At 35.5% G+C, this 13,462-nt stretch overlaps 2 protein-coding genes across 2 annotated transcripts in view; one reads left to right on the top strand and one right to left on the bottom strand.

Moving 5' to 3' along the window:
- Positions 1–2,791, bottom strand: part of LOC132144128 (adhesion G protein-coupled receptor E3-like) — a 99,132-nt gene extending 96,341 nt beyond the window's left edge. The window contains exon 1 of the mRNA XM_059554889.1: positions 2,603–2,791. The gene's annotated coding sequence lies outside the window, so the exon portion shown is untranslated. The remainder of the gene's footprint in view (positions 1–2,602) is intronic.
- Positions 2,792–6,517: 3,726 nt separating this feature from the next.
- On the top strand, positions 6,518–7,366 carry LOC132143215 (claudin-3-like). Its single transcript, XM_059553353.1, has one exon. It carries the CDS (start codon positions 6,547–6,549, stop codon positions 7,066–7,068), a length of 522 nt encoding a protein of 173 aa, XP_059409336.1. The 5' UTR covers positions 6,518–6,546; the 3' UTR covers positions 7,069–7,366.
- The last annotated feature ends 6,096 nt before the right edge of the window (positions 7,367–13,462 follow it).

Consider the following 13,462-nt stretch of genomic DNA (forward strand, 5'->3'; position numbering starts at 1 on the left):
CTCCATAATTTAAAACCGTCAACACAAATATGCAGTACAACAACCAATAGCTGATAATATTTCTTCTGGGCTTTTTAGTTACAATAAATATGTTTTAGAAACATATGGTTACAACAGTCAGAGAAAAAAACCAAGACTGAAGTCAAGGGTCAAGAGCCCAACTAAAGCAAACACTGATCTCTAACATGGTTACTTCAAATGAAACAATAAATCAACATCTAAACCTTAGTTCATTCTCAATAAGATCTTCTGTAGACGTCTGACAGAAATAAAGTCAGTCTGGTTATTAATAAGTGGAGCTGGTGATGCTGTTTGTGGGGTTGTTTAATCAGATCTTGAGAGATTTCATGTATTTTATTTCAGTTGATTTCATCTAAGGCTGTGTCTGAAGTCAGTTGTAGTAGTTCTTGTGTTTCTCTTTTCTTCTGTGATTCTGTTTGTTAACAGCAGCTGTTCATCACTAATTCACAATTATCACTCAATTAATCACTTCATTACTTAATTGCAATGTATATCTTCTTTCAGTGAACTCAGCTGAATTAAGTTCAGAGTACTCACAACTATTAGTTTTAAAACTTAAATGGTTTAAGGCAATCAGTTGCTTCAAATGGTTTGAGTAAACCTAATTTGTCAGGTTTTTAAGGATATCTGTTTACTTAAACGGTTTGAGTTATTTGTGTTTTACATTGATAATCAAGTATATTTGTTTCAATAAGGCAAATAGTTCATCCTCCAGTTGAATATCAATAATTTAGATAATCTCAAAATAAAAATTTAATTGAGGATTTCAGTGTTAATTAATAGCGTGAATATGTACAGCAAACAGCTACTGAAGTCAAAACTTAGAAAATGCATTGATTGATGATAACATTAGAGCATTTTTATTCTCATTTAAGCATGTAAAGAGGGTCTCACCTGAAATGAGTTTGCATGTGGTAATCTTCACCCAACTAGTCTGACTAAACATTTGAATCACAATTTTATATGTCAGTTATCTCCTCATCTAATGAGGAAACATATTAAAAATATTTGTTGTCTTCCAGAGAAAATTCAAATTAATATTCAAATTTATACACAAGGAAAGCATGCATACCGAGTCGATTTACAACATATCAAAATAATACAAAGATCACATTTAAAATATGTTCATACACATTTATATACACATTTAAAAAAAAAATGAAAGCACAAATGTTATCATCTTAGATCTCCATATTTGCCAAGGTACCTATTTTTGAAGTTGTCCTCAAAAATTCGGGTGTGCAAAGACGGCATCCATCTGTGACAACAGATACCCAGGAAAAGTGACAAAACTCATAAAACTGCACCTCATTAAATCTTCAGCTTGTTAAATATTCATGTTCAGTGTGAATACATAGAAATCTGTATTATTTATATATTGTAAGTTGCTATGAATATTTTGTTTTAATTTAAAAGTCCATAGAGATTTGGTTTATGCACAAACTGTAATGTTTGCGATCTACATATAAAATTATTCAGAAGAGAGTTTAAAGTAGAACAAACTGAGCAACCAACCAAAATTGGGCTGAATCTTGATTACATTTACACAAGCAAAACTAAATAATCTATCAAATTTTAAACACTGTAAACCCCAACAAATAACTTAACTCAAACTGTTTGAGTAAACAGGTATCCTTAAACCATTTAAGTTTTAAAACTAACAGTTATGAGTACTCTGAACTTAATTCAGTTGAGTTCACTGAAAGAAGATGTACATTGCAATTAAGTAATTAAGTGATTAATTGAGTGATAATTGAGTTTAGTGATGAACACCTGCTGTTAACAAACAGAATTACTGAAGAAAAGAGAGAAAGAAAACTACAACTGACTTCAGACACAGCCTTGGATGAAATCAACTGAAATAAAATACATGAAATCTCTCAAGATCTGATTAAACAACCCCACAAACAGCATCACCAGCTCCACTTATTAATAACCAGACTGACTTTATTTCTGTCAGACGTCTACAGAAGATCTTATTGAGAATGAACTAAGGTTTAGATGTTGATTTATTGTTTCTTTTGAAGTAACCATGTTAGAGATCAGTGTTTGCTTTAGTTGGGCTCTTGACCCTTGACTTCTGTCTTAGTCTTTTCTCTGGCAGTTGTGACCACGTTTCTAAAGCATGTTTATTATATCTCAAAATCCCAGAAGAAATTGAGGGGTTCCACTTTAGTTTTCCTGCATTCCTTCAAACTCCCACTTGAAAAAAAAAAAGAAAACTTCTGATAAAACCTTTATCCATTTTAATCCAGCAGCAATATAAATAAATGAACGTTTCCAAAACACAGGTGGTGAAATAATATTACAGAATTCATTTTATAGTGCTGTTAATACAGCCTTTGATGAAGTTATGTTATCTGATAGCATAAATGTCACAAATTTCCCCAGCTCTTTTTATTTCCTTCTAATCAAATTAACTTGAAAATAAAAACAACAACAAACAACAACAACTCATTGTTTGCTGCCTTAGCCTTCAGGAATCAGACCGACAGACACACACACCACAGCCAAAGCAACCACATATCCAATCACACAATGAAATCATGTGTTAGCTGTAGGGCTCCTTCATCTTTCTCACCTGCTAAGGCCGTATGAGACTCAGGAACTGCTGTGTGAGCAGGAGCAGAAGGTGAGCCAGCAGAAGACTGATGCAGATGTTGATTCGAGCCACATTATTCACTCCAGGGCTCCACTGACAAAGGGCAAAGGTCAACAGGGCTAAAGTGAAGAACACCAGCCCCACGATCACACACACCAAATTCAACAGATCCAGCTGAGTCGCTCTGAGAAAACAATTCAGAGTTCATGTGTGCCAAATCTGTACTCAGGGCTGAGTTTACCTCTTATTGTGGCATATAGGCAAAACACATTTTTGGGCCTCTATTTCCTATTAATACATAACAGTGGCATGCAAAGGGTGAGGTCAGGAAGGCTTGAGCACCTGCTCTTTTAACTGCTAATGGTAAACTTGTTTGCTTGTATTTGTGTTACCCCTCTAGTCCAAACATGATTTCAACCAACAGGGAACAAAACGAGGGGGACTACTCTATATTACTAAAATGTCTTTATTAAATGTGTGCATTTTCAAGTGTTTATGGAGTGTCGAAGCTAAATAGCAGCATGTTTATACTGCATAACATGGAGGTGCCAGTGTGATCATTTGCACTTAAAATACTGGTCTTACTTTTGGCCATACACAATAAAATCCAGTGTTAAATTAACACTATACAGAGTATATATGGACCAGAGGTGGGTAGTCCAGGGCAAAAGAGTAAAAGACCTGCCATATTTTTATTTAACTTATGATCGCAGTCGCTGATTTCACCAGAGGAGGAACCAAGTCATTCCTTCCAAGTCACAGACAAGTCAAGTAAACAAATATATAAATAAATAAACAGAAAAAAAACACAGCACAGCAGAGTTACGGCAGTCAGAGAAGCAAACAATTTTATGAAGTCAAGGGTCAAGAGTCAACTTAAGCAAACAATGATTGGTGAATTCTAATAAATAAATAAATAAATAGTAATAATAATAATAATAATAATAATATATATATATATATATATATATATATATATATATATATATATATATATATATATATATATATATATATATATAAATACAGTACAATACAATACAAAATGATACAAATTTTATTTCTATAGCACATATAAAACTGCCGTTGACCAAAGTGCTTTCCAGCAACATTACATACAGTCACACAAGCAATATTTAACATTAAAATGTCAAACTTGGTCCCTGTAGTCCAGTGGTTCCAAACCACAGTCCTGTAGGCCCCCCCAACACTGCATGTTTTCCATGTCTCCTTAATCAAACACACCTCATTCAGATCATCAGCTCATTAGTAGATACTCCCAAGGCCTGAAATGGGTGTGTCAAAGGAGCAATGCAAAATGTGCAGTGTTGGGGGGCCTCTAGGAACGAGGGTGGAACCACTGCTCTAGTCAATTCTCAAAGCTCTAGCAAAAAGGTAAAATTTTAATTTAGACTTAAAAGCATCCACAGATGGGGAAGATTTCATGTGTATTGGGAGAGGGTTCCATAATCCAGGAGCAGCCACTGCGAAAGCCCTATCACCCTTTGAATTTAATCTTGTTTTGGGAACATAAAGAATCATCTGATTTGAAGATCTTGAGTTAAATAAAACATCAACATCTAAATGTCTGTTAATTTTTATTAAAAGTTAGCCTGGTTAGTAATGAGTGAAGCTGGTGCTGCTGTTTGTAAAGTTGTTCAATAATTTTCTGCTGAGATCTTGAGCGATTTAATGTCTTCTTTTATTTCAATTGATTTCATCTAAGCCTTTGGCTAGGGCTGCATGATTAATCAAATGCGATCATCACACATGCACAGTATCATCAGCTCCTCGGTTCTCGAATCGCACACGTCTGACAGAAACGGTTTTTGACTCGTGAACGAGTCAGTCTATTGTTCGTTATCTGGCTCGGCTCAGTTTTCATCTTCAGTTCTCTCTTCACAGCAGTTCAGTCAGTGTACTGTTTGAGTAAATGAATTACTCTGGGATATTGGTTTGTTTTAACTCAGAGGGAGTGTCAGCAACATTAAAAAACAGCTTAAGTCATTTGTGGATTAATGCGTATTGGAGACGCAAACTGTTTAAAACGATTCAGTTCGATTTGGTTAATTGGTTCAAGAAGATCCGGTTACATCGAATGATTCGTTCACGAACCGGATATCACAAACTGCTTTGTTTTGAACTCTCTCTCAGAACAGACATGGAAGAGAAGACGATGAATAAAGTAATAGTTTTTGCTATTTTTGGACCAAAATGTATTTTCAATGCTTCAAAATATTCTAACTGACCCTCTGATGTCACATGGACTACTTTGATGATGTTTTTCTTACCTTTCTGGACATGGACAGTATACCGTACACACAGCTTCAATGGAGGGACTGAGAGTTCTCAGACTAAATCTAAAATATCTTAAACAGTGTTCCAAAAAAACGGAGGTCTCACGGATTTGGAACGACATGAGGATGAGTTATTAATTACATAATTTTGGGTGAACTATCTCTTTTAGTCCTGACTAGAATGACTGAAGTTTCTGAGAAAGAGTGCCTGATGATACCACTTTTCACAGACATTCTCTAATGAGTGTGGATTCACAAAGTAAAAACAGAGCAAAACAACATCTGTAAAGTGGTGGAAGCCTGTAGTTATCCTCTTGTCCTGCTGTATCCGAAAGTGCCAGTTCCACTGGCTTCCCATTGACCATCACATCGGCCAAAATATTATGTTCTTAATCTGAGTAAAACACACTCAAGGGAAATGGTCAAACCTAACAGACAGTTCTGAACACCCAAAACAGAAGAGACACTGCCCAGAGAACAGACTCAAAGCTTTACACTCACACAAGGCAAACAACACATCAGTGTCAATAAAATGTAAATATATATATGTGTGTCTGTGTGTGTGTGTGTTTGTGTGTGTGTGTGTGTGTGTGTGTGTGTTTATAATTATTTCTGACAATTATTTCATATGTCAGGCTATATAGAGTTAACTAACTAACTTTTTATATAGAGTTACTTTTTTCTGAAGTTTTTCTTCCACTAGAAATGAGAAGACATATTTTCAATGTTTGTGAAAGTACAAGCCATTTAATTTCCGTTGCCTCTAATAACAGCACTTCTCTATGAAAACCTCATCGTATTTTAGAGTTTGTTTCCATAGAAAATGTTTTATCATTCAGACACTAAGTAATCATTTAGTTATGTCACTAAAGCCTGTTTACCCTGCTTTATGATACTGCAGACTGCCAACACTTTTTTTTTGTACTTCAGTTAAAACCCCATAAGGTGAATATTTATACTTTTCATCTAAAAAAAATAAAATAAAATAAAATAAAAAAAAAGAAGAAGAAGAAGAAAAAAACACTTTTGAAGACAGTCAATAAAAACATTAATCAACACAGTCTTGAGTTCTAAGAAAGTTTAGGATCATTCACATGCAACATTTCTTACATCTTCAGTGTGAAATATTCAGTGCAGTTCCAGAGAATTATTTGTTTATTATTTAATGCAATTCTAGAGAATTATTCACTTTGTTGATTGTTGATGTGCTTCCAGGTGTTTTTTTCTGCCTGGGTCTGTTTCTTTACTTCACACAGTGTTTTCTTAGGAATTAGATTATGAAGAAAAGCCATTGCCAACATACTCTTCTTCTCCCTGCAGTGATCATATCAGGCAGTTAACGTGCATAAACCTGTATCACATCTTATCTGATTAAGGTCCTCCTCCACTCGTTCTGTGGGAATATAAAGGCTGCTTGGCTTCATAGCACTTTTTCAGGCTACACAAAGAAAGGAAGGGACGCGGACATCTGTATTGCCTATCTGGGTAAATTACATTTCTTGTTACTTTTTTTCATCTTCTATTTCTATTTCATCTTCTAATTTTATTTGCTTATGAAATTCACAACTAAGCATTATCTTTTTACCTTTTCCTAGGTAAAATAAACAAAAACAACTATAAGGCACAATGTCAAAAGGAATGGAGATCAAGGGCATTGCCCTGGGCATTACCGGTTGGATCGTTAGCATTGTCACTGGCGCTCTCCCAATGTGGCGTGGCACGTCCCTTGTTAATGCACAAACCCTCACAGAACAAAACATTCTGAACCTACCGCAGGAACTTCTGGCTTCCAGAGCCATGTCGGTCATCGTCATCATCTTGGCCATGCTGGGCGTGATGAACTACATGATAGGCACCAAATGCACTAAATGCACCAATTGTATTATGAAAGCTAAAGTGATGATCAGCTCTGGTGTGATGTTCATTAGTGCTGGAATCATGGAGCTCATTTCGGTGGCCTGGGAGACATACCTTACCATTCGGGACACAAAAGAGCTTGAAGCGTCCATCTATGTAGGGTTTGCTGCTGCTGCTCTGATATTGATTGGAGGAGCTTTGCTGTGCTGCACTTGTCCTGCAGAGGAGAGGAAGTACAAGATGCCAAGAATGGGTGACTCTTGCTCCACGGTCTGTCAGTGGTGGATATGAAAGAATGTACCATGTTTAACATTAATTTCTTGTAGGAAATGTAAAAAAAGGTCTCACACAAAGGGTAGAGATACTTCTAATGAATTAAAAAATATAATTTATTGTATTAATATGTTTATGCTTCAATTGCAATTAGCTCTGTAAAGTTTTCATTGTGTTTAATGTCTATTCTCAATCTAATTCAACAAAACACTGTTAAAAATCAGAGATCCTTCTAGATATAGAAAGTATCTACACAGTGGCTTTGGCCTTTAGAGATGACCAGGCACGTGCACACATAGACCTCAAAGGGGGATTAAACACCTGCCCTTTTCTTCCTTGAAAAAAGGAATATATATATATATTTTTTTATAAATGAATATATGTATATACAGTACAGACCAAAAGTTTGGACACACCTTCTCATTCAAAAAGTTTTCTTTATTTTCATGACTATGAAAATTGTAGATTCACACAGAAGGCATCAAAACTATGATTTAACACATGTGGAATTATATATGGAATTATATACATAACAAAAAAGTGTGAAACAACTGAAAATGTCATATTCTAGGTTCTTCAAAGTAGCCACATTTTGCTTTGATTACTGCTTTGCACACTCTTATCATTCTCTTGATGAGCTTCAAGAGGTAGTCACCTGAAATGGCCTTCCAACAGAGATGCTTAGCAATTGTTGGCCCTTTTGCCTTCTGTCTGCGGTCCAGTTCACCCCAAACCATCTCGATTGGGTTCAGGTCCGGTGACTGTGGAGGCCAGGTCATCTGGCGCAGCACCCCATCACTCTCCTTCTTGGTCAAATAGCCCTTGATGCCTTCAGTGTGACTCTACAATTTTCATAGTCATGAAAGTAAAGAAAACTCTTTGAATGAGAAGGTGTGTCCAAACTTTTGGTCTGTACTGTATATATGTGTGTGTCTGTGTTTCTGTTTGTGTACAGCTTTCCCTGTCAAACAATAAAAAAATCTAAATATCAGGTCGGGTGAATTTTTTTGTTGAGAAATGTTGAGAAATGTTGTTTGTCTTGGTGTGGAAGTGAGTAGTGATGAACAAATACTAATAAGTTACCAGAGGAGGAACCAAGTCATTCCTCACAAGCAAGTCTCAAGTCAAATCCCAAGTCCTTAAAGAGTTAATGAGATAATTGAATGGCTAATAAAATGATGATTGTGCATTATAGATGAACATGGGTGCAGCAAACATATGGCAGGACTTTACACATGGGATTATTCTGACAATGCATTCTATAGCACCTTAGCTGTTATAGTAAAAAGATTCTAAACTAATCATGCATCACCCATTAAATCTTACATTCAGAGTCTGAATGAAAATCTGTTCATCAATGCAAAATAAAAATAACGTGATTATATTTCATTTTGTATTTTGTTGCCATAACAAATTCAATTCAATTCAAGTTTATTTGTATAGCGCTTTTTACAATACAAATCGTTACAAAGCAACTTTACAGAAAATTATGTTTCTACAATATTTAGTAGTAGCTAGTAGTTTGAACAGGATTTTAGAAAAATAAAAATAATAATAATAATAATACAAGACGTAGTCAGCTAGATGATGAACTATCAATATTATTAATTAATAGTAATTTATAGGATGCAGTCACACATGTAGCAATAATTGTTAGTTCTGTTTGTTGATTCAAGGTTAGCATCATCTGGGGTCCTCTGAGGGTCAGCATCATCTCTTCTCAGGTGTTCTGGATCCAGACTGGAGCTTGTGTAAACCCGTGGCAAAACATAGAAACAAAATAGAGATATCATTAGCATAGCTGCTGATCCAACAAAGTAAAATTAGTTTAACCCAAGCTAAAGAATAAAAATGCAGATGCAACCACACTCACAATTTAAGAGATACATTATTCGAATGCTTGGCGAAAGAGATGCGTTTTTAATCTAGATTTAAACAGAGAGAGTGTGTCTGAACCCCGAACATTATCAGGAAGGCTATTCCAGAGTTTGGGAGCCAAATGTGAAAAAGCTCTACCTCCTTTAGTGGACTTTGCTATCCTAGGAACTACCAAAAGTCCAGCGTTTTGTGACCTTAGGGTGCGTGATGGGTTGTAGCGTGGTAGAAGGCTAGTTAGGTACGCAGGAGCTAAACCATTTAGGGCCTTATAGGTAAGTAATGATAATTTGTAACTGATACGGAACTTAATAGGTAGCCAGTGCAGAGACTGTAAAATAGGGGTAATATGATCATATTTTCTTGACCTGGTAAGGACTCTAGCTGCTGAATTTTGGACGACCTGTAGCTTGTTTATTGACGAAGCAGGACAACCACCTAGAAGTCCATTACAATAGTCCAGTCTAGAGGTCATGAAAGCATGAACTAGCTTTTCTGCATCAGAAACAGATAACATGTTTCGTAGCTTGGCATTGTTTCTAAGATGGAAGAATGCGGTTTTTGTAACATTGGAAATATGATTTTCAAAAGACAAATTGCTGTCCAATATAACACCCAGATTTCTGACTGTAGAGGAAGTAACAGTACATCCGTCTAGTTGCAGATTGTAATCTACAAGATTCTGTGTGGTGTTTTTTGGTCCAATAATTAATATCTCTGTCTTATCCGAATTTAATTGGAGAAAATTATTTGTCATCCAATCTTTTACATTTTTAACACACTCTGTTAGCTTAGATAATTGGGAAGTTTCATCTGGTCTCGTTGAAATATATAGCTGAGTATCATCAGCATAACAGTGGAAGCTAATTCCGTATTTTCTAATAATATTACCAAGGGGCAACATGTATATTGAAAATAGAAGGGGACCTAGGACGGATCCTTGTGGCACTCCATATTTTACTGATGATAAATGAGATGACACCCCATTTAAGTAAACAAAATGGTAGCGATCGGACAGGTAGGATCTAAACCATCTTAGAGCCTGCCCTTGAATACCTGTATAGTTTTGTAATCGATCTATGAGTATGTCATGATCTATGGTGTCGAACGCAGCACTAAGATCAAGTAAGACTAGAAATGAGATGCAGCCTTGATCTGACGCAAGAAGCAGGTCATTTGTAATTTTAACAAGTGCAGTTTCTGTGCTATGGTGGGGCCTAAAACCTGACTGAAATTCTTCATACAGATCATTTTTATGCAGGAAGGTGCTCAATTGAGCAGACACAACTTTTTCTAAAATTTTAGACATAAATGGAAGATTTGAAATAGGCCTATAATTTGCCAGTACACTAGGATCTAGTTTTGGTTTCTTAATAAGAGGCTTGATAACCGCCAGCTTGAATGGTTTTGGGACGTGACCTAAAGATAACGACGAGTTAATGATATTGAGAAGCGGTTCTTCGGCTACAGGTAACAGCTCTTTTAGTAATTTAGTGGGTACAGGATCTAATAAACATGTTGTTGGTTTAGATACAGTGATAAGTTTATTTAGCTCTTCCTGTCCTATATTTGTAAAGCACTGCAGTTTATCTTTGGGTGCGATGGATGAAACTGAAGTGTTAGACGCTGTAGAATCTACATTTGCTATTGTATTTCTAATGTTATCTATTTTATCAGTGAAGAAATTCATAAAGTCATTACTATTTAACGTTGGTGGAATATTTGAATCAGGTGGCATCTGGTAATTTGTTAATTTAGCCACTGTGCTAAATAAAAACCTTGGATTGTTTTGGTTATTTTCAATGAGTTTGTGGATATGCTCTGCCCTAGCAGTTTTTAGAGCCTGTCTATACCTGGACATACTGTTTTTCCATGCAATTTTAAAAACTTCCAAGTTAGTTTTTCTCCATTTGCGTTGAGCTCCAAAATGAGCAAAATGAGCTCCATATATTTGCGTTGAGCTCCAAATGAGCTCCACAAACAGAGTTGCAGCTGCAGGCAAGCAAAAAAGAAAGAGTTAAAAATTCAAGAGTCACAAGACCAACTTAAAGTGACACTTTTATATTATGGCAACTTCAAATGAAACATTTTCAATAACACACCAAGATCTAAACCTCTGTTAATTCCAAATAATTGCTTACTGTATGTATACATATATATATATATATATATATATATATGCCATTTGACGGCTTGTGTCATGGAGCTGTAAAAACGGTTATACTCATTACGTGAATGAATTGCATTTGTGCCAAACTCTTATTACAAAGCAAAAACAAACACTCTTCTTCAATCCATTATTGTTGCAGTCTTAAGTGTCTGTCATAGCAAATCAAATTTAACTCTGGTTCAGTGTTACTTTAACACTCTTGTAGCGTGGGACCATAAATGCTCTGAGCAAAGTTAATTGAAACTCTGTTTCTTTTAATATATATATATAATTTTTTCACTCTTTGTTATATTGCAGCCATTTGCTAAAATCATTTAAGTAAATTTTTGTTTCCTCATTAATGTACAAACAGCACCCCATATTTACAGAAAACACAGATTTTTTTACATTTTGCCGGGGGAGCAGTTGGGGGTTCAGTGCCTTGCTCAAAGGCACATCAGTCATGGTATTGAGGGTGGAGAGAGCACTGTACATGCACTCCCCCCACCTACAATTCCTGCCGGCCCGAGACTCAAACTTACAATCCTTGGATTGCGAGTCCAACTCTCTAACCAGTAGGCCACAACTTCCCCAAATTAGGGGGTGATATGCACTAAGCATATATTTTTCTTAGCATCCGTTTCTTACAGTGACTCGTCGATTCGTCACTCTGTTGAGAATGTCTTGAGTCTTAACCAGGAACATACTCTGAGTTGAATGAACTTACTCCCGGACGCATTTTTAAAACCACATACCTCGAGTAAGCAAGGTTTGGGGTTAATTAACCGCGAGTTCAGGGTTTAGTTCACAGTAAGTTAACCCTGCTTTCTGGAATATACCCCAGGTCGACAGCCCATGTTTTTTCTTGGCTTGTGGTTTTGTGGCTTTGTTAGTGGAATTCTTTGAAAAGTCTCACAATATGAGACTTGCTTTATTGCTATGTGCTTTATTGGTGTTACAATGTATTGCCAAAGCATAGTGTTTACATTAAATATAGAACAGATTTAGAACAGGGAATTTTCCAGAAAGCAGGAAAGTAAAAATGCAAAGTTTAGTTAGTTTATGTAAAGTGTAATTATTCTTAATTAATAATAAAAAGTTTATTTATTTAAAATACATAAAGTTTATTGTATAAATTGCATAATAATTAAGAGAACTAAATCAGGATAATTAAAAAAGTTAAATAACATGTATTTGAATCTTGTTTAATGTATGCTTATATACTAAACCAAATTAAACAATGCATCACATTTATGCAATTGTTTCCCCATCTTATAAAAAAATAGAATTAGACAAACACAAAAACAACTCTATTAGGTTATTTGTGAACTTACCCACTGTGCAAAGTTACGTCCAGTGGACGTCTTTTTATGTCTTTGCAGACGTTTAAAAGACATCCACTGAGGAGCCAGAATGAAAGTTTTTATGACGTCTTTTTTTGACGTCTTCTGTACGTCCGATTTAGACGTTCACAGAACCTCCTTACAAGGTTAAAAACTAGTTCAAAAGTGGTCAGCGGAAATATTTCAACATCATTTAAGGTTCATTTAGACATCATTTATACTGTTAATGTATAAATGAGAACTGTACATGCACTCCCCCCACCCACAATTCCTGCCAGCCCGGGACTCGAACTCACAACCTTTCGATTGGGAGTCCGACTCTCTAACCATTAGGCCACGACTTCCCTTTTTTCCCATTTGTTAAGATATGTCAGAGCAAGATATTTTCAGCTGAGACAGTTCAAACATGCATTTTAGTCTGGGACTAGCTTAAGCCTTGTCTGTGAAACCAGGGGTTAATGTCTTTGATTTGCAGTTGATTTTACCACATGCTCAATCGTCAGTTATTTCATTATTTCATGAAGATTATTTATTTTCTTGATTTTAGGACAAACACAGTGTCTGGAAATTACATTGAAATAACATGAGTCTAAATCTAATGCATCCTGAGACTGTTGATTTGGTCCAGAAACAGTATAAATGATGTCTAAATGAACCTTAAATGATGTTGAAATATTTCCACTGACCACTTTTGAACTAGTTTTTAACCTTGTAAGCAGGTTCTCTGAACGTCTAAATTGGACGTAAAGAAGACGTCAAAAAAATACGTCATAAAAACTTTCATTCTGGCTCCTCAGTGGACATCTTTTCAACGTCTGCAAAGACATAAAAAGACGTCCACTGGACGTAACTTTGCACAGTGGGTAAGTTCACAAATAACCTGATAGAGTTGTTTTTGTGTTTGTCTAATTCTATTTTTTTTATAAGATGGGGAAACAATTGCATAAATGTGATGCATTGTTTAATTTGGTTTAGTATATAAGCAAACATTAAACATGATTCAAATAAATGTTAACTTTTTTAATTATCCTGATTTAGTTCTCTT

The sequence above is a fragment of the Carassius carassius genome, chromosome 7, assembly GCF_963082965.1.
Source record: "Carassius carassius chromosome 7, fCarCar2.1, whole genome shotgun sequence".
Classification (NCBI taxonomy): Eukaryota; Metazoa; Chordata; class Actinopteri; order Cypriniformes; family Cyprinidae; genus Carassius; species Carassius carassius.

What these genes read in the sequence shown, in the direction of transcription:
- LOC132143215 (XM_059553353.1), top strand. Translation starts at nt 6,547, where the DNA reads ATGTCAAAAGGAATGGAGATCAAGGGCATTGCCCTGGGCATTACCGGT.